Source organism: Megalops cyprinoides, chromosome 21 (genome assembly GCF_013368585.1).
Source record: "Megalops cyprinoides isolate fMegCyp1 chromosome 21, fMegCyp1.pri, whole genome shotgun sequence".
Lineage (NCBI taxonomy): Eukaryota > Metazoa > Chordata > Actinopteri > Elopiformes > Megalopidae > Megalops > Megalops cyprinoides.
The window spans coordinates 26,867,661-26,895,080 of NC_050603.1; the positions used below are offsets into that span (position 1 = coordinate 26,867,661).

General features: G+C 39.3%; 1 protein-coding gene across 3 annotated transcripts in view; it reads right to left on the reverse strand.

Moving 5' to 3' along the window:
- Positions 1-6,960: 6,960 nt before the first annotated feature.
- The window catches only part of LOC118796434 (solute carrier family 52, riboflavin transporter, member 2-like), a 45,884-nt gene continuing 25,424 nt past the window's right edge, over positions 6,961-27,420 (reverse strand). Inside the window, exons 2-5 of one of the 3 annotated variants that reach the window (XM_036555292.1) lie at positions 23,816-23,952; positions 16,968-17,826; positions 16,100-16,223; positions 6,961-7,194 (exon numbers count right to left, since the gene is read on the reverse strand). In XM_036555292.1, coding sequence (XP_036411185.1) covers positions 7,174-7,194; positions 16,100-16,223; positions 16,968-17,826; positions 23,816-23,945 — 1,134 coding nt within the window. In that variant the 5' untranslated portion in view covers positions 23,946-23,952 and the 3' untranslated portion in view covers positions 6,961-7,173. Of the gene's footprint in view, positions 7,195-10,110; positions 10,618-14,402; positions 15,930-16,099; positions 16,224-16,967; positions 17,827-23,815; positions 23,953-27,420 lie in introns of those variants that run through there. The other 2 variants (XM_036555291.1, XM_036555290.1) reach the window with 2 other exon arrangements.

The following is a 27,420-nucleotide window of genomic DNA, read 5'->3' on the forward strand; positions in this document are numbered from 1 at the left end:
CTGTTCCGGCAGTCTGTCTATCCCTACCCATCTGACTGTATAAACTCCCTGCCCCCCCAGACCCTAGTTTAAATAACCCTCTGTTACCCTAAGCATACGCTGGCCCAGTGCAGCTGTACCCCTCCGGTTCAGGTGCAACCCGTCCCGCTTGTACAGGTCACCCCTGTTCCAAAAGGAGTCCCAGTGCCCCATAAACCTGTACCCCTCTTTCCTACACCAGGTTTGTAACCACGTGTTAAACCTCCATATAAAGGCTTGCTTCCCTTTGCTTGCACGTGGTACTGGTAGAATTCCAGAGAAGACTATCGTGGAGGTTCTGCTCCTAATCTTCCTCGCTAGCTCAATAAATTTTTCTTGCAGAACCCCGAACCTACCCTTTCCTATGTCATTGGTTCCAACATGGACCATGACCACCAGATCCTCCCCCGCTCTGGCCAGGAGCTTGTCCGCGCTCTCCAGGAGATCTCCAACCTGGGCACCAGGCAGGCAACAGACCATGTGAGATTCCTTGTCGCGCGAACACACTATGCTATCTACACCTCTAATGACTGAATCCCCCACTATCACCAACTCCCTTTTCTTGGAGGATGAGGCCACCTGGGTGCCCTGGGGCTCTTCAGTCCTCCCACTCTCAGGATCGTGGGTCAACTCGTCCTGCAGTGGCACGAAACGGTTGGTCACCGCAATCTCTGGAGATACTGCCCCTCTTGGAATTTTGTGCCCCTTTCTACGTTTACGCCCTACTGTAACCCAGCTCTCTCGCCCTATCTGGTCTGTATCTTCCCCCCTACCCGGCTTGGGTGAGCACACTATCTCTCTATAGGGCGTACTAATCAGTTCCTGGAACTCTAACAATTCAGGATTACTGTGGAGTCCAGCTAGTTGGGCCTCGAGATCAAGAATCTTGTTCTCCAAGTGCTCAACAAGTCGGCAACGGTCGCAGATGAACTCATTCTGGAGGTCTCCCTCCAGAAATCCGATCATCCAGCACAGTTTTGGCCACATTTTTTCCCCTAACTGTAAATGCTTTCCCTAAATAAGGATTTACTGCCGAGACAGAATTACCAGCTAAAAAAGTGCTAAAAGCACTGGGGTGGCTCAGAACAGTCAGAAGGCAGAAATCAAGCACAAGAAATGCCACTTAGCCTAATACAATAAAACTACGTTTACAGTTCAGCAAACGCGCAGACGCGCTAACACAACCAGAATCAGAATATCCTAAAATCTGACGCCGAAAAATAGTAGAAAAAGGTAAAAAAGTGAACCGGCTAGTTAGCTAAACTACCCGAATAGCTAGCTAAAGTGTGCTGCTTAATTATTTAGAGATTTGCTCCTGAGAGGGCGAAAAACCACAAAAAACCTCTGGCTGACTGGCTGTTTTGCTCTAACCCATGCATGAACTATGTATGAATAAAGATTATTTTATGGTACAATATCTGTTTGTGATTGCTCAAAGCCTCTAACTCTGGACAAGACTGGGTTATCAAAGGTGGTGGCAGCGGTTAAGCTGCCTACACTAAAATTACAATACTTTTAGTTCTCTGTTAGGGGAACACCTTATTCGGGTGAGATATGCTACCTTGTGAAAAATCTGTTCCCTTGTCATTAATATATGAAATAAAATCTATAGACACTAATAAAAACATAAAATGCGAACAATAATTCCACGCAACCACGCGATTTGCCATTAAAAACAACTTTTTAAAAATCACATCTCTAAAAATAGTGTTTATAGGCTTAAATGACGTTGAACATATACGAAGGCTTATATTTTCATTATTCCCCTAGGTGACTAGGCCTACGTGTTTATCGTATTTCTTACACAATTTCAGAGGCCGCAAAGTTATAAAGTGTGGAGATGACGACACAGCATTGTCACGTGAATTTATAGTCTTGCTGGCGCGTTTGCTGTGGTTTGGAAACATGGATCCAATGACATATGAAGAAATTCTAAATCATAAGACACTAGTTGTCTGTCCTGCAGGAACAGAAATATGTCATTCGTAGAAGTTCCTCCAAATTTCAAGTTGAATGAATTGAATTTCAATTGTCGGCGGTTTCCAAGTTTCAGTAGAAAGAAAATACTACTTGAACCATTTCGCTAGGTTACGTAGCCTACGGCACTGGTTCTCAATCCTACTCCTGGGGGCCCCCTGCTCTGCACATTTTCCATCTTTCCTGCTCTGCACATCTTTCCCTGCTCTACCTAACTTGACTGAACTCGTCAGTGGCACTTTTGATTAGCTGAGCACACCTGAGTTAATCACTAATTTCAATCAGGTGTGTTTAGAGCAAGGATGGATAGAAGATATGCAGGACAGGGGGCTCCAGGAGTAGGATTGAGAAACACTGGCTACGGTAACCTAGCAAATATGCAAGACTTGTAGTATGGTGGCGTAAAGGGAAACGGAATTCAGTGGGGAACGGAATCGGGTGCTTCTCCGGTGGAGTATTTTCTTTATACTGAAACTTGGAAACCTCCCACAATTGAAATTGGCTTCACAGTATTTTGCGCCAATTTCAAAGTATTAAGGCTTATTACGGAAAGAGCTTATTTGAGCCACAATGACTGTGTATGTGTAACCTATTATCACATGTATGTTCTTATATTGAAACTAGCGGCAATACTTTTGGGCTATTTCGCTTTCCGTAATCCGTCGTGCTTGCGTGCTTCTGGCTTCCTCAAGGGGAAACTTGAATTCGTAGAGGGAACGGAATCAGCTGCAACACCGGCAAATTACGAGAGCACAGTCATACTCGCAAAGGTAAGGCGGCACTCCTCTTTTTGGCCCAATTATTAAACAAAAAAAAAAAAAAAATACAAAACTTTAAAAAAAACATTAAACAATGTGATTGTTTTATTGAGTCATAGGCTGTGGGTTTGATCAGTCGCATTATTAATAAAAAAGATTTGCTATAATCTTGGACATTCTTGCAGCATACTGCAGCCAGCAGCCGGTGTCTTCTCGTCACCTCCTCAACCTGCTTCCCTTCGTGTTTTTTCCACGTAGGAAAGGCGAAAAAACGTATTCTATTGTCCAGCCTCCTCCTGAACAATGGTGTGACCTACTATGGCAGTTCTTGATTTTTACATTTTGTTTTGCAGTTGAATTATATTTAAAGTTCAAGAAAATCCACTGTTGACTAGATTTTTTTGTGTGTTTGTTCGTTTTTTTAACCCATTCGCTCATACAGTCACACCGGTGTGATTTGCCGGTTGGCGTATGCTAAAACCGGTGCGATTAGAACACTACATTAGAAAAATTCCAGCTAATTTTAGCTTTGAGGAAACAGCGATTTAACGTTAAAAAATATATTAAGCTTTATAACGCTAATGAAAACATAACGAACCATGTAACGTAACACATGCGCTACATAGCATAAAAATGTTACGTGCGAAACAGTTAAGTTCAATAATTGTGTGATGTTTCCAAAGTCAATGAGTAATCGTGTTAAATAATCGTGATTATGATTTGCCATAATCGAGCAGCCCTATCCACTTAAATCGGCAACAGTTTTCAAAGGTACATCCATAAGTATCCAGAACGAGCTACTCGATTTCATGCTGACATAATGCAGGGATACATTATACAGGACCTGAAAAATGCAGAATTCATGTCAGTGCAGGCTGATGAAATGACAGATGTTTCTACACACTGCCAGCTCGTTGTTGTATTCCATTTATTTATTTAGCAGATGCTTTTATCCAAAGCAACGTACAAAAGTGCATACAGTAAGTATAGCGACAGTATGTGTACAGTTCCACAATGAGACAGTAGTTCTCGGCTGAGAGGAAAGTCTGTTTGAGGACGCAGTACTAGCTAATTTATACAACTACAGGGTATGGGGAGCTGAAAGATTACAGCAGACAGGAGTTGGGAAGTGCAGGGGGGGGGGGGGGCGATTGTGTGATAGGTCAGTCCAGGTAGAGTCTGAAGGAGCGATGGAGGAGAAACATCGTTGCCTTGCAGAGCGAGAACCTCCCGCTTTGTGCGAGGAGCAAGATGTCCAGTTGCTGCTGAGCATAGGGGCCAGGCAGGTGTGTAGGGGTGGATGAGATCTTGGAGATCTTGGATGAGGTCTTGGAAGTCTATTCTGTTACATAGACTCAGCTAACACTGTACAGGAGAGATTTTTTGTTTCAAAGCGATTGATGGAGGCACGACTGCAGAGTCAATCTCCAAAGTGGTTCTGGAGCACTTAAATGTGGTTTGTTTCACCGAAGAAGGAGACGGACAGGAATAAGCTAATAGCACAGACATTTGATGGGGCTAGTGTAATGTGAGGAACCGGTGGAGTGAGGAGGAAAATTCAGGACATTTATCCCAACGCACATTTCATACACTGACTGTTATGCACATCAGTTGAATTTGGTGATGCAACAGGCCATCTCCTCGATAATGCCAGTGCGTTGCTTTTTCTCTGATATCAGTGGCTTTTCGGCTTATTTCTCACATTCTCCGAAAAGAACTGCCAGTTTGGAAAAGACTGTAGCGAGGAGGCTACTGCACGCATCACAGATGCATTGGAACTTTCATAGTCATGCTGTCAGCAGAGTTTATGAGAAAAAGGATATTCAACACTATTCAAGCATCTCAAGATTTTGACTCAATGACAGTCAGAGAGGCTAAAGGTTTCTGTCTTAAGCAGGTGAATAAAAAATTTTTTCGTAGACTCGTTTCACCAAATATTGCCCCATGTATACGCACTCTGCGCAGCTTCAGAAGAGAAATATTGATGCAGTGCAAACAGTCACAACAAAATTTGTTGATGCTATTTCAAAAGTTCGCGACTCCGTACCTTCTCTTTGTGCTCGACACATCTGTGCTGATGCAGGGCTTAGATGAGGCAACGTATAAAACTTGCAGTGAATGGCATATGAGGTGTGTGCCAATGCGAGGCATAGGTTTGCTTTTACTGGGCACATGGCTGCAGCTATCCTGTTTGATACTGAGCATTTTCCTGAATACTTAAAAGACTTTCCCACAGAAGCATTGAGGAAGGCAGTCAATGCATATTCAATGTTAGGCAAACCACGTCTGCAAACAGATTTTTCACTAATATACGAGAACCCTGACTTCAGGACATGTAGCAGTGCAATGGCATTGTTTATTTTTTTAAATAATAACTTACAGCATGTGTTTTCTGAAAGTTTGAAACTACTTCGCATTCTCATCACTACCACGGAGTCTGTGCAATGCTTTTCCACACTCAAACGAATAAAGACATTTCTTAGAAACACCATGTCACAGGATAGACTAAATGCATTGCCAATGTTGTCAATTGAGAAGTGACTGACGCATGACATCCCTGATTTCAATAAAGCTGTGATCAATAAATTTGCGCATCTGAAAAATCGGCATGCCAAGTTCCTGTATAGGTGAGGTGACAGGATGGGACTGTGACGTGACAGTGCAGCCTATATAGTAGGCCTATTTTATTTACCTCTGTATATCATTGTCATATGCTCATGCACTTGATAATTTTTTCTAAGTTTGTTTCAGCTCCCAACAAACATGTCATTTTCATTTTACTTTCTGTGTTCATCAGCCCAGGTTAAGAATAAACTGAAAAGAGGAAGCAACCATCTGTCTCCTGATCTTATTTCTTATCAATTTTGAAACTGTCATGTCCTACTCATAATTGTGAAAAATTGGAGTAAGCTATTTTTGGTCTGGTGGTCTGACCTCGCAGAGCTGCTTTAACACCAGCAGCTACTGCTTTTTAAATTATTTCCGCCACGTCATCACCACCACCTGTTGCTACACTCGCCATGTTTCTACATTGCCACAGTGCTTGATGTGAATGCCTGAGCTTTTCCATCGGAAAGAACATGCGTCACACAATGGAGGTGTGGTTAATTACCATATTCATTGGGTATCACCATATTCATCATTCAACATTTGCATATTAGATTTAACATTTAATATTTACATTTAACATTTATATTTATATTTAACATTCACATGTAACACTTATTTACACAAGTTATTTCATATTTTTCATTAATGAAAAATATTACCTGTAACCACCGTAACACGGGTTGCTAATGTTTGGACCAGAAATCTACATTAGGTTCAGCTCTAGGAGTGAATTGGTCACGACCACTGGTTGAGTAGGAAAAAAAACAGTAACAATGTTTATTGACAGCATTCCACAAAGTTGGCAATCACGTGTGGAAAACAAAAAAACAAAATAATAAACAATTCCCCCCCTTAACAGCCCGTCAGTATACAACTCAATTAATTTCAATTCCTTGATGTGTGTTTCCAAGCTCAGATCTTTGTACATACATGTATTATTGCTACTATCGCTAATACTACTGCTAGTACTACCCGGGTAGTGTATTGGTAACGTTGGAGATCTCATGAATCTTATCTGTATCCAAAGGGAACGCGTCCAATCCACCGGCTGGGGGTAGGCTGGTAGGGTACTTGATGCGGCTTCAACACACTCCAGAGTCTCTGGCTTGCCATCGGGTCAACCAAAAATGGCAGAATATGTGCCAAAAAAAAAAAAAACAATCGGAGAATTGCTCAATCTTTGTCCAGAAAAAAAGAAAATATAATGCACCAACAAAAAAGCTTTTGGCAATTATCGCTTGTTAATAACAATAACCAAAATTGACTCTCTAAAATTCAAAGCAGTTGTCTTATCTGTCTGAAACTTTCACTTGCGCCAGCTTCTCACGATCTTCACTATGCAAAAAGGGAGACTGATCTGATCTCGCTAGCCACGACAGAATAACTCAGCTAAAACTCCAGAGCCAGCGCCATCTAGGGGAATGGAGAATTACAATACTCCTGGCTCTATACATTTTAAATGGGTTACACTACCCTTAAAAAAGACTTTGACAGATTTGCATCAATTTGTCTGTAAATGTATGAAAAAGTGACAGTTTAAAACTGTACTGCATTTTTTTTACATTTGACAATGTTAAATATGAAAAAACTGTGCAGGATAAATCAGTGTATACATTTTTACGAACGGCACCCCATAATGACATGACTCAGTAACTGGACTGTATTCTGTCAGAAATGTTTTTTTATGCTCTAAATCAACTGTCCCAAAGCCTTTGTTTTTGCATCACAGTCTGTCTGCTGTTGCTAAAGAAGTTACCATTCACTGGGTTTCTGGGCAACATCATCCTAGGGGACAGTTCAGGCAGTCTTGCTAAATTTGCAGTCTCAGCATCTGCCGAGAAAATGAAGGTGAAATCAGGGACTGGTAACCTGCTGCCCAGGAGTGGCATGTGGTTCTTTGGCTGCCCCCTTTGGTTCTGAAGTGAGCAATTAGCAGTCCTGCAAAATTGCCTATTATCAGACTTGTAAAAAGGATTTAGACTCCCACTTGAACAACTAAATTAATATAACAACAACAGAAAAATGGTCACTGGCTATATTCACATATGCTAGTGAGATTGTAATCTATATTTGTCAGCATGTGCACACCACCTTTTCCATCCTATGGGTCCAAGAAGCTCAGTTACAAATGAACAGTCATCACCAACAATCAAACACACATTACCAATTAACACATTAACTTGCACACCTAGTTAAAATCAACATAGCTAGCTTTCTAAAGTTTTCTGATAATGTTATATGACTGTCTAATCACCTGTTATGGTTTACACAAAATATTTTTGTGAGCTGTGTGGGTGGATATGGGTGTTAATGTAAAAGAAGACATCCATGTCAGGTAAACTGTATGTGCTAGCATGTCCGCCAGTAAGTCAAAGTAATTTTAGCTAGCTTGCAACAACATAATGATCGATCTAGCTTACAGACCAACTTGTGAATGAGTTACACAATCACAAACAACAATAACATTTTGCAATAGGCCTACGTACATATTTTGGCACACTAAAACAACCATTTAACCACTAACTAGTAAATGAATTGTATAATCACAAACATCAGTAATGTTCGCTATTATCTCACTATCTAGTAGTCCGTATATTTTGGGTGTAGCATTAACTGGTATTCAACTTGGTAACAGCCTGCTGATTTGGAGTGGGTTTTGGATTTCATATCATTCATGTGGAAACATACTAACATTTCACAGCCTGAGGCCCTGCAGTGTCAACCAAATGAACAGATGTAGCCACCCTTTCTGTCAGATGCTGACCTCCAGCTAACTACCATCTTGCTGGGCTGTAGTACCCCACTCACAGCACCACCACCAGAATCAATAGGCCCTGATTGCCCTGCTCACACCACTTTTTTGATACATATATAGGCAAGCATTAAGACAATGCACATATTAAAATGGCTAACACATATACACATAGTATAACACATAACATAAAGCAATCCTGTGTAGCTAAGGTATCATAGAATGTATTACATAAGTCTGCTGGAAAACAGAGGTAATTTCATTTTGTGGTTTTCGCCAATATTAATCCTCAAAGTAGTTTTTTGTTAATGAATATATAAATAAATGTAAATGAACATTTTTATGCATTTATCCTCAACATTTATTTATTTTTAAATAAAGCTACTGTTCTCCATAGTGACAGAAATGTTTTTTAGACGGAAAAAGGTCACTTTTGTTACAGTTTTATGAAAGGTTGGAAGCACAGATCAGCATCCATAATAATACCAAGATTCTGTACATAAAATTTGTTATTTAACGCCAAAGATTCTGATAATTTTTCTTCTTTGGTCCAATATTTATAAACTTCTGTCTTGTTTGGATTTAAATGAAGAAATGTTTGAGACACCCAGGCATTTTCTAAGGTGCTGACTCAGCTTTTATCTTAAGGTGAAACACATATGTAGAATTGTGTGTCGTCTGCATAACAATGAAAATTAATACCAGTACCATTCTACCAAGAGGCAACTTTACAAAGAAAAGAGAGAAGTGGACCCAGCATGGATACCTGAGTGACCCTAGGGACCAAAGGAATGTCAGTCTTCAGTATCACAAAGACAACAGAAAATGTTTTTCCTGTTAAATAAGATGAAATCCATTATAATACTGTTTAGCTAGACTAATCCAGTATAGTAAAAAATTTTATGATCAACAGTGTTAAATGAAGCACTATGACCTAATGAGATAAGGACAGATAAGCGTCAATACTAAGTTGCAGATGTTCTCAGGAGCTGCGAGACATTCCACTGACCAAACAACCCCCCTCACAGGAATCCACCACCAGGCCACCAAGCAGTATAAGGACATAGAGGTAAGTAAAAATTCACAATCTTTATTGAACAGGATGATCAAATGCTTGTGTATTCAACAGGATAGTGATAAGCTCACATGTTATTTCTCTTGTAGCCACCTCACCTGTACTGAAACTCTTCCTCCTCCAGGACTCGAGCTCCCTGCTCCCAAGCTTATATGAACTCACAAGAGTAGAACTAACAGCTGGCAAATGAAATGTTGCCTTCTGCACCCGGGGGCAAGAGGGGGCTTTGCCCCCTCAGTTATATTTTCTGCTCCCCCAGTTTAAGTTTTATGTACCCTATAGAAAAATAGCAAAAACAACAAAAATATTGGCTGAGATACAAGTGTCATAGAGTAATGACAGTAACGAAACACCTTCTTTGGTTCATCTCTTTGGTTTAGCCTTGCTTGCTTTTCATGGTTGTAAATAGAACTTTTGGCCCTAATTCTATTTTTCAATTGTAGCAATCCACAGAATGGAAATGACAGGGAAGTGAAGTTTCAGTCAACGAGAGAGAGAGAGAGCGAGAGAGCTGCATGGCATGAGCAGAAAGACAGACAAAACATGAACATCTGATCATCCTTTATTTTTTTATTTATGGTTCGAATTGTTCATAAATTCTATTATTTTGCGTCTTGTAGACCTACGTTCCAAGTGCTCCGATTCCCTAAATTGTGTGAGGACACTCAGGTTTAATACTGGCTTCACTACTGCTGTAAAATAAATGTATTATTTGATTTTGAAACAGTAGTCTTGTGTTGTTGTTATTCAGCCTTTCAGAGGCTATTGTATGGTTAAATCAATGAATTTCATTAAACTTACCACCTGGCAATCTGCCCCAAATATTTCTATTTCATATTATGGCCATGACGCACAAACACATGGAAATGGTAAGGTAGGGAATTGTTCGCATCTAGTCAAAATGCCACTATATTGCCACCCGCAGAATGGAAAAAAAAATGCAGAAATAGGCATAGCAGGATGATAACCTACTGTTTTACCGTATGAAAAGATTTGCCCCCTCGCTATTTTTACTACCCCCTCAGTCACTTCACCCTGGTGCCGGGCCTGTCGCCTTCATAGTAATGGGTAGGAAATATGGACAAAGGGATATGTTAAATGTCAAGTATACAACAGTGATCAGTTTAGTGAATACAGCAAGCATTTCAGCTATTTCAAAAGACACACACCTCTTTTCTTGATTGGCTATCTATCCTCAACTTTTTGTATAGCGTTTTTCTTGGGGTTCCAATCAAGATCTGTCTGAATCATAATCATATTGTGCTTGGCTGCCTGTGTTTAAGCACTAGGTCAGTGAAGAATATTTTCTATATTCATTGGCTCAGTTAGCAGCTAACTGATGATGACCAGGTGGCCATGGCAGCAGAACACAGAGGACTGGATCCAGTGGCGGCAGCTCAGACGCAGCAAGGGAAGCCAAGCCTCCCCTAAAAATGAATGAAAACAGTTTTGTTAATATTCTGACTTTTTTCTTGTCACATAATTGAACATATGCAAATGTAAAACAGCATTGCATGTGCTTGCAGCTGTCATTTTGACTTGAAATATTTGTCAAAATAGCACAAACTACATTTTTTTTTTTTTATGACGACAACATGATGACGAGAATACAGCCCCATCTGAAAGCCTGGCTTCATATCTACTTGTACAGAGTTCACCATGCAGGGCCATCATTGGACCCCATAACGACCAATGGATCTCACCCAAATTCAGACACTTTACAGACCACCAATAATAACCTTTGATGAATGCTACACATCACTTCTCCTCCAGTGCAAGGCTTGTACATGCATAGTAAATTGAGGTGATTGCTTGATGATGGTGTCTCTTTCCAAAGGTCAGGGAATTCTTTTTCCATTTTTTCCCAATTGGTCCTGGGTTTTCTTTTTTTTTAATTCCCTCTAGAAAATCCACTATGATACATGTACAGGGCTTTGTGACAACTGATTGTGGAAAAAGCACTATTACAAATAAAATCTGATTGATTGAGAGTAACTTATTAGGACAGTGGAATCTAAATCTTTATTCTTGCTAAAATGGAAGAATGACACATTTGTGTGTTGCCAAGAGTTTTTTTTTCTTCAATCACAGCTTTATTTAAGCTGGCTAAACTGCTAGCTTCACTTACAGCTAGCCAGCTAACTATTTTGGCTAGCAGGTTAACCGTAATTAGTAAATTACTTACATGGCTGCAATGGAAAATATTGTGGATCTGATTTTTTCTTGCCAATTGATCACATTTTTTTTCAATCCATTAGTTATAAAGTAAAAGTCACATTAAATCAGAGTGTAGACCAAAACCTGCAACCGATTTTCTTCAAAACTTGACGTGTAGAATTCAGTCCTTCTGATACGAGAAGGTAGAGTGGCTTGGTAGCATGGTTGCTAAGCAAAAGTACTGCTGGCCCAGAATGTACTACGGTAACCCAGAATGATCATGGCTCAATTTTGGCAATGGTGCTCAATGAGATTAAGACTGAAGTTGACAGAGCCCTGTTTTTGCATAACAGATAGATGAAACTACTTATGTACTGGCTGTTTTATTTATTTATTTATTTTACCTTTATTTTACCAGGAAGTCCTACTGAGATCAAAAATCTTTTACAAGAGAGACCTGGCCAAGATAGCAGCCGTACAGACTCACAACATATTAAAAATACAACATATACAACATAAAGTACGACATATACAACATAATATACAAAAATCCACAAACAAAAAACAGTTGCTGTCATGCCCAGCTCTCTGTTATCCTACTTGTAACCAATGAGGTGAATTTGGTTTAAGCCCACATGGCTTGCTGGCCAGGCTGAGATTTTATTACATGACCATTGCATTTCAATGCAATGCTCTAGTCTTCACGATACGAACAAAGATAAGAATGCCAGTAAAATAAAGATAAACAAGGAGCAGTAAAAGAGAGATCCTAAAAATACCATAATATAAAAAAACTATACTAAAATGTAGAATAAAAAGATAGCTGTCCCTAGTTAAAACCAAGAGTAAAAAGGTATATTTTTGCCTTTTTTTAAAGAGTCAACTGTTTGAATTCTCTTCACATGCTTAGGTAGGCTGTTCCAAAGCTTAGGGCCGTAAAAGCTAAAAGCTGTGTCTCCATGTTTTTGCCTCTTAAAAGCACGTCAGAGATGTACTCTGGGGCAAGGACACCTAGGGACTCAAGAAATAATAACAGAAGCTGAAAATCAGTTCAACACCTAGGTTTTTTTCATGAGGTTGGACAGTATTTTAATTTGTAACATCACTCTCCCACTGTAAGGTTTTGCACCTAACACTAGTTTTTCAGTCTTTGTTCACCTGGAAGTACTTTTTTACCATACACCCATTGATGCAGTTGAGTATCAATGGACCTGAGGTCATCTGTTGTGACCGAAATGTACAGCTGGGTATCATTCGTACAGATATGGAATCTTATTCCATGCCTGCGGATGATACCTTCTAATGGCAGCATGTACAGGCTGAAGAGAGAAGACCCTGTTATTCAGCCCTGTGGCACACCACATAATGTATGCACTGCCACTGAGGAGTGGTCTCTCAGGGGAAAAAAAAATCACAATTGGTTAGGTGGTCTGAAACTAATTTGAAACTGTGCCTGAGAGGATGACCCATTTATGCAATTGGCCAAGAATTTTGTGGTCAGCAGTATTGAAGGCACACTAAGAAGAACCAGGACAGAGTTTCTTAGCATCTAGGCTAACTCATTTACAACATTTCTAAGTGGTATCTCTGTGCTAGGCATTAAATGAAAGCCAAACTGATGCTTTTCAAAAATTCTTTTAAAAACACTCAATTGTGAAAAGACTTGTCCATTATTTTACCAAGAAAAGGCAAGTTTGAGATTGGTCTACAATCGCTGAGAAATGAGGAATCTAGGGTGCTTTTCTTTATGAGGAGTCTTACAATAGTAGTTTTGAGTGTAGCTGAAAAACATGGAAAATGGTGAGGCCTAAAATTTGGGGTGTCCAAAGTGAGATTGGGAGTTTTCTTAAAAGGTTTCTGTGAAAAGAATTTTTGTTTTGACTGACGAACATTACAACATCCACCATGACTGACATGTTAATAATATATACCACATAGACACAAACAAAAAAAAGTTCAACAGCAATTGATGAAGTCCTTCAGAAATGTGATGTCCTACTCAGCTTATGCAGGTATATAACATCTCATTTCCTTTGAGCAATACAATATACAGACATAATACACAATACCAGGCTCATATTTCAATTGAGCTGTATCATATACAAACATAATTACGTGAGAGATTCATGTCTGGGGTGGAGGTTACCCAAATTGGGGGTGCATTTTCAATGGTTAATTGTTGGCAATATTGTAGCCTCTCAAGAAACTTAGTTGGCCAAATAAAAAAAAAACTTACTGATATTCTGATATCACTGAAGAGTAGGCTTTTCATTCTCTTCACAGTTAAGCATGTTACTGGTTGATATTATGCTCAGCTACTTACATCATGAACAATCACCTGGCTCTTTTTCAGCCAAGTAGCTAGCTGGGTTATCAGCCAATGGTTAGCTAAACATCTTGATGGCTAACTATCTACGCCACCATCTAGCTGTGTGTTAAACAAGTCAGTTTGCTGGCTAGCCAGTTGCTAGCCAATGTCCTACTTCACACAAGATAGTTACATGCTCATGCCATATACCTGACCAATCAGAGACTAATGCACGGGTTGATTTAATATATTGGTTTAAACATATTTTTTTTAATTATATTATTCTAAAATCAAACTAATGAATATGTTCTTGTCCCCAGCATGACAGTGTATATACAACATTAACACTAGAATCTTACTTGCATCATTAGATTCTTGCAGTTTTCTGTTAGCTTACAGATGAGACTTTTTCATATTTTACTGATTAATATGGAAATGAGTGCAATTTCAGTAAAATGGATTTTTAGTGTGTGAGTGTATCACACAGGAAATTCATTTTTTAAATGCATAGTTTCTCCTGGTGGTTTTGACTGAGCTTAAGAATAAGTACAACAGAGCAGCCAATCTATAGAGCACCACTAGAAAAACATTTTGAATGAGTCATGGCCTCATTGATACTTTGAATTTGGGTAATATTTTTTATTTCATTAATTACTACTATGCAGCCTTGTTAACATATATTTTGTAAAAATAACTTCATCTACATAAAAAGATCCAAATAAAAAGAACATTTGAAATGACCTGATACTTGAAAATTCAAGTATTTCAGGGAATGTCAAATGGGAGCAGTTACTTGGAAAGGCTCTATGTACAAATAAAGCCTAGAAGGGGTAATACTGGACATGATGATATAGGAGTGTAGTGTAGTGGTAAGGAGCAAGTCTTGTAACCAAAAGGTTGCTGGTTTGATTCTCCATTCGGGCACTGCTGCAGTTCCCTTGGGCAGGGTACTAAATACTACTAAATACCTATCTTATGTCTGCTAAATGACAATTATGTAATGTAATAGGATAGAGAATCATTAACACTTGCCTAACACTACCATTGAGTTAGTGGACCTTTTTCCATGGGCCAAGGCCTGCATCTTTATAGATGCGTTTTGGAATTATGAACCAGATGTTTTCATAAAGAAGGTCTTCAATGCATTGCTACAAGAAACATCACAAGAAACATCACAAAACGTGATAAAGGTATAGGAATATTGGAAAAACTGCTTTTTTAATGTTGCAGAGTTGCACATCTCTTACATCTATGATGATACATCTGTGATATATCTATTAAACAGGTATTCTCTAGTACACTCCTTTTGGGCCTGTAGACACAGAGTGTACCTGCGTGCAGCACAGGGTAATGGGCATTCCCATGATCGGCGAAATATCTTTTACAGTGATGATACAAGTAGAGAGTTACATTAAACCTTTGATTCCCTCATATGACAGAGATACATGTTTCAAACATACATATTGTTTAACTACACATGAATGCTAATTATGTCTGATTTAATCACTGTTGAATTAATTATAATTTAAATATGAAGTTATAAATAAACACATCCATCAAAACACTGATAGTAATGATGTAGCTTGTCCTTGTCAGTTTCCATTTTTCCTTGATTTTCAAGGTATCTCCCTCAAGGTTGGCTGTATCCGAGCAGGAAAAAATCCTCAACATTTACAACTACTCTATCTCCCTGTGTCACCTGCTATGTTGGGGTGGAATAAGGGTCAGCTACACTTGCAGGGCACTGAAAGCGATCTGGAGATATGTACAGTTGTTGAAATCCACCATTTTGAACTGCCCTGCACTGAAGCAGCACAGTCCACTTGCACCTGAGTCCGTCAGATGCACTGTGACCTGTGAGAACAAGACATTACAAACAAAAAAGGTGGCTTCATCTTGCTCATCTTCAACAATACAATCCTTAGTGGCAAAAGACCTTGAAGAAGATCTAATATATTTCTTCATGATGGCACAATTTATGCAGCTACTGTGTATGGACTCCAACAGTGTTCCTTCCAATCAGATGAACTTCACTTGAATCTGAGTAAAAATCACCATGGTCTAGTCACTGCAGTTGTTCACACACTCCTGTGCTCTATGGAAGATGTGATAGATGCTGACCAAAGGGAACATGGACAGAGCACCAACGAGTGAACCCGCCTGAATGAAGACCCCACACCACAGCAGGGCAGTGTGACCTGCTTCGTGCAGGAGGGATCCAATCACAACTTTCAGGTAAGAGAACAGGCCAACAAAGACGATCCATGAGATCACCTGAACACGGACACATCAGCACACACATCAGCCCCCTCCATCCTTAACAATTCTTCTCTAATCCAGCATAAAAGACATGGCAAGCTATTTTAGAGATTCTACATATTATGTCAAAATAATGTCTACTGTTGAGTGGTATCCATTTATATTTAAGGTTTATTAGTACTCACCACCAAGGCTACTCCACCAATAGTCCCCAGGAGTGGAGGGCAGGGGCTTAGGGCAGCAAGAGCCAAGAGGTATGCTGCAAAGGCTGCCCCTGCTACAGCCATCGCCCCTAGCCCCATACTAGATCTGGAAGATAGTAGGGCAGAGTGCCATCTTAATTTCATAGCAACAAAGTGTATTGCCTAGCTCAGTCGTTTGTAAAATCTCACAATGTATGGTCTTCTTCCCTTTGACTATCAAAAGCAAGCAAGCGGTTGCAGAAATGAATGTAAAAATGTTCAAGTTACAAGTTCTAGGCAAGTTCCTAATTCTGACTAGATAGATAGTTCTTCGCTATTAATGTTATATAAATATTTTCTAAAATGCACCACAGTGAGTTTGAAAGTTTATATTTACCTTAGTACAAATGTCTAAATGTTTTGTACAGTATGCTGTATTTCTGGGGATCAGAAATACTACAGTATAAATACATATGCGGGGGGTAGACAACAAAATGAAAACACAGAATGGAAAAGGACTCATATTTTGAAGTAACTAAACTGAAATTATAAAGGAGAGGATAAAGCAAAACAAAAGATCTATAAGATTTTGAAAGAGGTCAAATAGCTGGTGTCAAACTGCAGGTGTATCAGTCACAGAAATGGCAAAAGTATGTGTCAAGGGGCGCAGCGTCAAAAATCTCCTTCATCTCTGAAAGAACTTCATCTGTCAAAGGCTTTTCATCTTGAATAATGGTGCAACACCATTATTCCAAGAAAGACTGAAGCTCTTCTGAAGGCAAAGTGTGGCCCAACTTTCTTGTGTCTACTATTGTCCACCCCTCACATATACACTTATATATATTTTTTTACACACACAAATTACACTTACCTGCAGAGAATGAACATGGCTACAAAGCAGGCAAGAGGGTTGGAAATATTGCCAAGGACAACTGAGAGATGAAAGGTCATACTGCCATAAGGTAAACAGGAAAAGCTCTGCACTGAAGGCAGAACTCCATTGGTGAGAGCATTTGAGACGCCCAGTAACACAAGCAGGTATATGTTGCGTGAAGTCCAAAAGGTTTCTGCAGGGGGGGGCTTCACCACCTCCACCTGCTCTTCAGACACTGGTGCCCCCCCATTCTGCAGTGGGTTCCTCTCTTCCTTCTCCTCTGGAGTGGAGTCTACATCTGTAGCATCTGGCGCAGCTGGCTTAGGAGGTATGTGGAACGTTAAGGCCAGGAAGGAGATCCCTGAGATTGCCAGCATAGCAAAGAGGAACCAGAAGAAGTTCTGGGCAGGAAAGTTTTCCTTGAGGTAGTGTGGCTCCATTGTCTCATTTTCTGTGGTGCTATTCAGACACTCCAGCTTTCCTACACCCTGCCCCAATGCCACCACACAGGGAAAGAAAGCACTGAGACCCTGGCCCACAAAAAAGGTGCGGATATACTCTGGAGGGAACTGATACATGAAAGGCAGGAAGGTGACATTGGAGGTGCAGCAAACAAGGGCCAGTACAAATGCCAATAAAAGGTAAGGCACTGAGTACATCTCCCCAGCCACACTGACCACCTGAGACCAGAAGATGGCTAAGAAAACAGATGCCACTACAGCAAGCCCTTGGATCACATGGATGAGTAATTGTTCGTTCAGGCTTCCTGGAGCAAAATGATGCGTTATAGTCACAGCCACTGGACCGAGATTTCCAAAGGCGATTAAAACAGAGAGATAGGCAGGCAGATTCCAACCTGTAAAAAAGTACATAGAAATGAATTACTGTACTTATGAATTACCAAAACACAAGAACCTATGATGTATCATGAACATTAGGTTGGCTAGGGTGTGATGTTAATGTGACGTAAAGTGGAAACGATACTGTTACGATACCGTTGTTACAGTAACATTCCAAACATTATCTAACAGGGCTGGATTTGCTAGATGGCCAGTGAAGAAGCATGCTAACAAGCTGGCTGTTGAGTCAATTGTTTTTGATTCATGAAACATATTTCATGTTAATGTTACAGAGTTCAGTTGCTGACTTACTAAAAGAGGTCATTACATCTGTTTTAGACAATAATTTGTATATTTCCATTCACAGTACAATTAATATCACTGAGACAAGCAGTGGCGGATTTAAGTATGAGTGACATGGGCAGCCGCCCAGGGCGGCATCTTGCCGGGGGCAGTACGGGGCGTCTGCACAAAAAAATTCGGAATGGTGACATCTGCGTGATCAGTTTTTTATTGCTCATTTGCACATCACGTCAATGATATCATGTCACCATGTGGGCCAATTAACCTTGTTGGAATGGGCGCACTGATTCTAGTTTGTGAGCTAGGCAGGCTACTGCCTGGGAAGGTCTCCCACTCAGAAGTACGGTATGGCAAGGGGGACGGGGGTAGGCTGCCCTCAAGTCTCCCCACTGGAAGCCCGAGTTAGGGGGAGCGGGGGAATCTATCAAGTAGCGTGCTTCTAACTTTGTACAGTACTAATGCAATTAGTAAAATCAGTGACACTATGAAATTCTACCAAATAAACCACAATTCATTCATAATACTGTGAATATATAGTTTCACAGACATATTGTTGCATTTTTAATGGTTTGTGCGAAATCATTAAGAATAATATAAAACCAGTCTGCACACCACCAAGGTGAATTGTTTTAGTCTTGACTCTTGGTTGACGGTGTTGGGGGATGGGTAATGTATTGATGCTCAAGTGCCAAATCAACACAAATGGGTAAGAAAAGGTGCCCAGTTTAGGAAAAAGAGGAGAGAAGAAGAGGAGACTAAGTTATCTCTTTATTAGTATAATATTATGCATGTAATGAAATAGGCTAGGATATCACTTATGTTTGTTAGCTTATGTTGCTATGTTGCTTGCTGTGCTATTACACATAGGGCGACAATATTCCGTTTTCAGTCCAACTAGTTTACATAACATTGGATATAATTTCACACAGTTTCATCATGACAATGTGTGTAGCCTGCAGCAAAATGATTACAACCAAACTAGCACATTATTGATTTGGTTAGCTTTCATTGAGGTGACATCATAAAGGTTTTCTGTGATTGTATTGACTAGGTCCTGAGCTCAATAAGGGGAATTTCCAATGCTGTAGCCTAACTTAAAAGACATCTTTATTATGCTGATATTTTGTATCTTTTGTGATATGTTGAGTCTTTTGGGGTGTCTTATGCCTAGAATAAGCCAAGGAGGTTGTATGGTTCATTTGGTTCCTATTCTGAAAGTTTGATAAATTGTGCATAACGACATGTATATTTAATTGTGCAACAAATGTATTTAGGGTGTCAGACTTATATACTGTCTTTGTTACTTCTTTTTGATATTTATAAGTCTTATTTTTGTATATATTTTTATATTTATATAGTTTTAAATGTTATGATTATTTATTTGTGTTGTTCCAAATGTCAAAATAAAAATTACAGTTAGTGCAGAATGGTGCTTTTTTTTTTGGCGGGGGGCACTGAAGGGGGGGTTCGCCCAGGGTGCCATACAAACTAGAACCGCCACTGGAGACAAGAGTCCATGTCTTAGAACGTCAACAGCGTGTGTATACATTTCGTGTGAGACAGACAAGATGTTACTCTACTGTTTCCTGCTCTCAAATGATGGTTTCTAGTAGCAGATTATCTTGAATATTGGCAAAGGTGGAAAACATGTCATTTATATTCTTAGGCACCAAGTGAGTCACATTTTATGTAATCAATATAACTTTAATTCAGTCTCTTTACTTACTTTATGTAGCCAGCTAAGTAGCTAATTAAAACAATGTACAAATATTCAGTTTACCTGTGGTATATCAAGGAATATTGTGATGGAACTCAAACTGACCAGTGGAACAATAGGTCAGAATGAAACATTTATAATGTACATTGCACTGCAATGTTTTAACAAAAATTAAAAGTATAATTATACTTTTCTAATTGTACAGGTAAAGAAATTGACTAGTTTTTGTTTTGTGCACAATTTTCTGCATCAGTAGCATCGGGACAATCAATTTTTTGCCCAATATTTTGGGCAAAAAATGTATTAATAATTATTCAATCAATCAATAACCTGCCTACATCGTTAAGCCTGCAGTCAGGGTAACCTGGCCTAGGTTTAGCTGAAATGAGCGACCTTCCTCCGCCAGATCGCACCTCATCCCCCACCCCTCATCCTTCCCGTCTTCTACCGATAACTCCCCATCATCCACGAATTCATCTCACGTCGCAGCGGAAGTAAACAAGGTTACCTATATTTAGCTGTTTACACTTGCTAGCCAAGCAGTGTTGCTGCAAGAATAAGAAGGCAACTGAATTGTTCCTGTGTTGTCCCACAGACATATGTTGCAATAGCCTAAAACTGTCAAAATATATCACGCACATGTCTGCTTGGCTAGCTATTTAATCAATATGCTAGCACAGACATACTGTGAAGCTGCGTTATCAACTCATGTTAATGTTAGCTAGCTAACATTAGCCAGCAAGGTCTCCCATCCTTAGTTATAACGGCAGACCAGCTACAGCTCATTTGTCAGTTTGTAGTTTTGCCGGTACCAATTACACTGTCCGTCAGTGCTTGTGAGTGCAGTGAGATATTGCTTTTATACAACAGTTCTACAAACCATGCTGTTTATCAAGTAACAATAATCTGAGACAACAAATTATGTTTTTTGTCGTTTACTCGGCTTCGTCGACAAAAATAGTTCCTTCAGGATTACATTTACACGTGTTGTTAAGCAACACATAAACAGTTTCTTGACTGCAAGTTAGTAAGCTCCTGTTTTTTTTTTTTTTTTTTATCATACACGAAAAGGCTTGCTAGTTACTTTCTTTCATAGCTTACCTGACAGCAGGCTCGCCAGCTACTGTTTATCATACATGTAAAGGCTAGCTATATGGTAGGCAAGCAAGCCACTTTTAATCATAGCCCACTACAGGCTAGCGAGATACGTTTTAGCATACATGGACGGGCTTGATACGGTAGGCTTGCTAACTAGCTATTTATCATACCCAACTGCAGGCTAGCTAGGTTCTCTTTTTTATTATACACGGTAACGTATCCACATTTCTGCTGTCTGTAAATGCGAATTTAGTTCACATTGGTGTAATTCAGAGTTTCTCAACCCTCTCTTGGAGGATCCCTTGTCCTGCATGTTTTAGATCTCTCCCTGCTCCACCACAGCTGATTCAAATGATCAAATCGTTATGAACTCCTGAAGCTGTTTAATAACAAACTGATCATTTAAATGAGCTGTTTTAGGTCATGATCAACATTTCTGGCGCTTAATGCCGATATTGGCAGTGTTCGATTTAGCCATATTTAGCTTGTGTTAGCAATCAAATAAGTAGTGTAAAAATTAGCCTTTTCTAGGCATTTGAAAATATAAAGCGATCGGTAACGTGCAAAAAAAAAACTGAATCAATCTCTCTCTCTTGTTCGCTCACTCGCTCGCTGAGTAGTCGTATGTGCGTGTGTAGCAGAGCTGAAGTATTAGCTCGTGTGAGTCCTGCGTAAAGCCGTAGGTAGCGGGTAGCAGCGGCTACGTCACTCTCCTTGAGACCTGGTTAAGTAGCGTTGTCGCCGACAGGCTAACGGCAATTTGCCTTTAGCTCAACTGGCAACGACGCTGGCTTTAAGGGATTGGCAGCGAGCAGTAAGAACCTCAGTTCGAAACTCGCTCGCTCGCCGACCCACGTAACATCATATTAAAACACAACGCAAGATACCACCCGTTACACGTGCGTTGGAACCTAGACATTAAAGGTAGTTCACAACCGGGCTGGCGGTTCTTGTGCGTACTATGAAATATAATCCTGCCGGCGCCCCAACACAACTGATTTAAATGATCAGTTTGTTATTAAACAGCTTCAGGAGTTCATAACGAGTTGATCATTTGAATCAGCTGTGGTGGAGCAGGGAGAGATCTAAAACATGCAGGACAAGGGGTCCTCCAGGAGAGGTTTGGGAAACGCTGCCCTAGAGTACTGGAGACGCAACGCAGTCCGATTTCCTCATTTGGCTTCCACAGCTCGGAAAAATTCTATCAGCGCCATGCACTAGTGTTGAGAGCAAACGACTCTTCAGCGAAGCTTCTCAAGTTGTTAATGAGAGAAGAAACCGACTTACGTGAGAGCGGAAATGCTTCTCTTTATTAAGAAAAACCTTCCCCTTACGTTTACGTTTACTCAGGCAAGCTTGTCAGTTTGTAGCTGTCTAATGGCTTTATAGAGAAGGCACTTAAACGTTTCTACGTTTCGAATAATAAACATTTTCTTTGAGTAACTACAATGCTTCTTTCATTCCCCCCAAATAAGTACTCGTATCTGTACTCGGTATCGGCCGATACTTTAAAAGTAAATACTTGGTACTTGTATCGGTCTTAAAAATGGTGTCGCTGCACCTCTAAAAAACTAACAGAGAACTACTGTGTAGTTAGATCATTAGGATCTTGAAGGTCAGCAGGGGCTGGTATGAATTCAAATAACACTAGTGTGTCAAGGACTGCTGTTTTAATATTTTATTCTAGTCGTTAACTCCATCCAGACTGTAAGCAGCTAACTAGAATTGGGTGGAATGGTTGTCAATCCTCACAGCTGGACATGCAATTTCTCAACTTAAATTCTGGAGTAAGTGTGTAGAGTAAGAGCATTGCTTGTACTGATTTCTGTGATTGTACTCAAGTTTGCTATGCAGCTACTGTCTAGTAGATTTAGCTAACTTGGCTACATCCATGCCAATAGCAGTGACTGTAAAGTATGTAGCTAATAGGTAGCTAGCTAGCTGATGGAGGATATCAAGTTTGAGATGTAAATCTGTAGTTTCTTATCCATTATAAATCTCTGAATCCATTTTTAAAAGTTGCTAATTTTTCACCTGTAGCTCTCAAAAGTAGCTAGGTTTCAAGGAAAAGTAGCTGGTGGGGTCCAAAAATTCACTAAATCTAGCAACATAGTAGCTCACACCTGATTTCAGCCTTCAAAATCGCTGTCATGACTGTCGGGGAGGATCTGAATGTTATCTCTAACAGAAAGACACAATGCAATTTCTGCCTGTGTTAGACCTTGACTGAAGTACAGTCTTGATAAATAATGGGTACTCCTGACATTTTCATCTTAAATCAGTTGCTACAGTTGTCAACATGCCATCTATACATGCACTCCTGATCTCTGATAAATATTATAATAAAAAATAACACAACAGGACAAGACAAGGTAGATTTGGACCAAACAGAAGATGCTCCTGAAGCTTCATGCTCCAGCAAGGGACAGCTGTGGTAGGCTATTCAGGTTTATGAGATTAAAAAAAATAATAATTAAATCTTTGTGTTAGTACAATTAAGTCTAAAAATTATTTTTGTTTGTTTTTCCCACTAGATAAGGATCCAGATTTTATAATTCCCACAGACAGGCTTGCAAGAGATCAATATATAAGAAAGGGTCCTATATGTAATGTAAAGTTTCAAGAACATTAATATATGCGTATGTGTATTTTTTGTCTTGTGTGTCGTTTTGAACATGTCTGAAAATGGTGCCCATCCACAAATCTGGTTTGCATGATGCCCCTGTTCTACATAGTTTCCTTTTATATTCACATGGCCAGTTATTTGGCAAGGTAAAAATAAAAAAAAAATACTGAAAATATGTCTAACTTTATTTCATAATTGAATATGGATTAAGTACTGAAAAGAGGACTAGACTTTTTAGACAAAATATTGCATTCATACTGACCTTCAGGCAGAACAGTGACCACTACTGGCAGCTCAACCCATAGTGAGTTCACAGAAATCCAGGAACCCATTCCAAACAGAGCGACGAGGACGTGTGTAACAACAGCTTTTTTCCACCAAGAATTTGCCATTTACCCCCTAGGAAAAAAAGGAACACATGAAAGGTCTTATTACATACGGAAACAAAACATTTCTCACAGTATGAACTCTAAACCTCATGCAAGAAAAATTCTATTGGTTGATTTAACTTTGCAAGTGCAGATTACACCAGCAATTGTCATGAATCCAACTATAAAGAACTGAATCATCAGTTTATTGACTGCAGCTGACATAATTCATCTCATTTTAAGGAGCACCTCGTAAGTGAGCTTATAATGATTTCCTTAAGCAGAGAGAAACACTCTGGTATCTGGAACATATCGTTTTCAAGAGTGTTATCCAATTTCGTACTTCAGTGGAAGCACACTTTAAGGAAAGCAGGGAAAGTTAGATGGAAGGGAATGAAATCGTAAAATTGTAAATGACACACACACAACAACGGAGCAAGCAATAACCAATGTATGAAAATTCACCTTTCATTGTGACTATGAAGGCTACATGTGAACACCCTTGACAGGAATTACTGATACACTTGTCACATTACACTATAGCTTGCTTCAGTCCCTCACTAATTACAGAAGTGACATTATCCTCTAAGATTACCAAATTCACAGGTTATTTTTTGTTATGTTAAGGCTGAACAATGATGGATATCACATAATGAGGTATAGTCTGATCAAGATGCTTGCAAATGACTGATAAGCTCATACCCAATAATACAAACAGTTAGTTAGCATCAAGATAAATAAAAAAAAATCTATTAACTCTTACCATACCTTGTATGCTTTTAAAACTATTAGTCAAATCTTACAACAACTGTCTTGCTCTGGCTGCAAGTAGTATCTGTGCACACTCATAGCCTTGCACACACCCTCTTCTTTATTCCACTCAAGGCTCTTGGCTCTGCTGTATTGCTAGTCTACAATCAAATAGAGCTCACATTATAATCTATGTATTTTGCTGGCTGAATATGTGACATCTGTAAGACTGTGTGAGAGAGGCATGGAGGCATAGAGCCCTTCACCCATTTATATGAAATCCCAAAACCACATGACGATTTGAAATAAGCAGCCAGAGGGCCCTAATTTTGTACTGGCACATGTAAAGCACAAACAAGTTGCTGAATTCATACTGCAAAAAAGCAACATGCAAGAAATGCCTAACGTGCCAAGTTGGTCATCTCCTTATCCAAAAATCCTAGGGGGGATGTCAGGCACAAATAAGGGTGTGGTCTGATGAAAGGTAGAATCTTCATGCCAATGTAGCACTAAGTACATAATATAACAAGTAGAATACCTGCAGATTTAATACATGTCTAATTAAGAATATTGAAGTATTTATTTTTTCTTCAATTAACAAGCTAACAGTGAGGACTGGGCTGCTTATCAGCAACATTTTCTGCTTACTGGAAGGTGACACTCTCATCCACATTCTTTTCCTTCAGCCCTGTTTGGTTAAAATGCTGGAGCACATTCAATGATTTCATACCATTGTTATTGAAAGCGTTTAAGCACAGTACATACAGCAGATACTACCCCTCAGCAGAAATACCATATCTGATGCATGACGGGTGACATGCTCTAGTGAAATGTTTGTTTTGTCTTTTCAGAGTTCTGAACATTTGCCTTTGCTTATCAGCAATCAGAATGTAGCTGAAGAGGTTGTTGTACTTTGAGTGTGACTTCAAACCTAAAGGACTGAAATGTCCCCCAAAAATTTGTTCTCCCAGCCCCCGCCCCATACACCCCCCTTTCTTTCTTCTCTTTCTTTTTCTCCTTTTCTTTAAGCAAGCACTTTTTGTTTGTGCGTTATCTGTTGTTGTTTGAACCCTTTGAAAATCAATAAAAACAATTCAAATATAAAAAAGAAGAGGTTGTTATTAGCTAACTGGCTGACTGTCTAAAGGTGGGGACACACACACTGAAAATTGAATAATGGAGATCTGTAATTATCATCATTAGGGCCAAAGAAAATATTGACTATTAGTGAATTAAAGAATTAAAATATGACTAGACAAAATAATCATTTACAAGATCTGTAAATCAGTTTTGACTGCCCAAAATGTAATTAGGACTAGTCAAAATGTATGACTACTCAAAATTGTTTTACAGATATCTTTAATGGTCTAGTATTCATAATGTAATTTTTAACAAATCAAAATGAAATTATGAACAGTAAGCTTGCGCATTTAAATGTTAAAATGGCTTGTCATCTTCTCCCTGAATGTGGGATTTAGCCAAATTCTCCTAGCTACCGTCTCCATCAGTAACAATAATGTATTCATTACTGTACAGTGACATTATCTCTGTCAATTTATTGTTTAGCTAAATAATGTAACTAGCTAGCTAACATGGGACAAATATCTAAGATTGAAGCTAAATAATGCTAACTAGGTGATCCTCAATCTCCTGCCATAGACTTGAATTTGTTACTTTATAGTTCCTGTTCCATCATGCAGTGCTGGCCTCTTCTCAACCAATCTGATCAATTTGTTCTCATTCTCTAAACCACTGCCATAACTGAAGTTAAAGAGTGCCTTCTTTCTTTTCTTGGGTGTACAGGAAAGCGAGACCTTTCCCATTCTCACTGGCTGATGGTGATTCTACATATTGGCTAAAGAACAGACCAAGTGCATAACACACTGTTGCCTACAGGCAATGGCCGGCCAACAACTAGTTGTCAAATATCACCTTATAATCTCAGTGTCTTCTAAGTAAACTAGCACCTACTGCTTGGTCTTGCACTTGGTCAAGTGTGTTTAACTAGGGCCCTACGACCCCTGATTCTAGGAGAAACCTGTATTCCTGTATACCTGTTTTCATTTACTTGTACAGCAGGGGCCTTTTACCCTAGATGATAATTTATGATACCTATATATAATGAATGTCATTGTTGGAAACAATGGGACATGCATGACAAAATTGTATATTCACATTATAAATCTGCAACAAGGAATAGCTGTTCACTATGACTTTCAGAAAATTCTTAACAGAATGAACACGAGTCAAAAAAATGTAGCTATTGTTATGTGTTTGGGTACATTTAGTAACCGAGATGATTATAGACTCTTTTTAATTGACCTACAAAATAATAACAAAATTAAATAACAAAATAAAAAAACATTAGCTTTCTGCCTCACATACTGTACAACTTGTCTTCATTAACAGTCATCTGATCTCTTCTCTTAGAACCACCATCCCAGGATGCTCACAGATTTGCTCACAATTCTGCAGCCCACATTATTAACCAACCTCCCCGCCAATCCTTCAATTGTCTCACAAATCTTGCTGCCATTTTATATACTTTTCAAGAGCTCCTATGTCCTTCTTAGAATGTGGTGCCCTGAACTGGACACAATGCTTTGTATGTGTCAAGCCAAAGCATAAATATAACCTATTGATTTGTAATCAATACCTTTTGCTGTGTTACATTACATTACATGCATTTAGCAGATGCTGTTATCCAGAGCGACTTCCATCACAACAGAACATAAATGTATCCAATAAA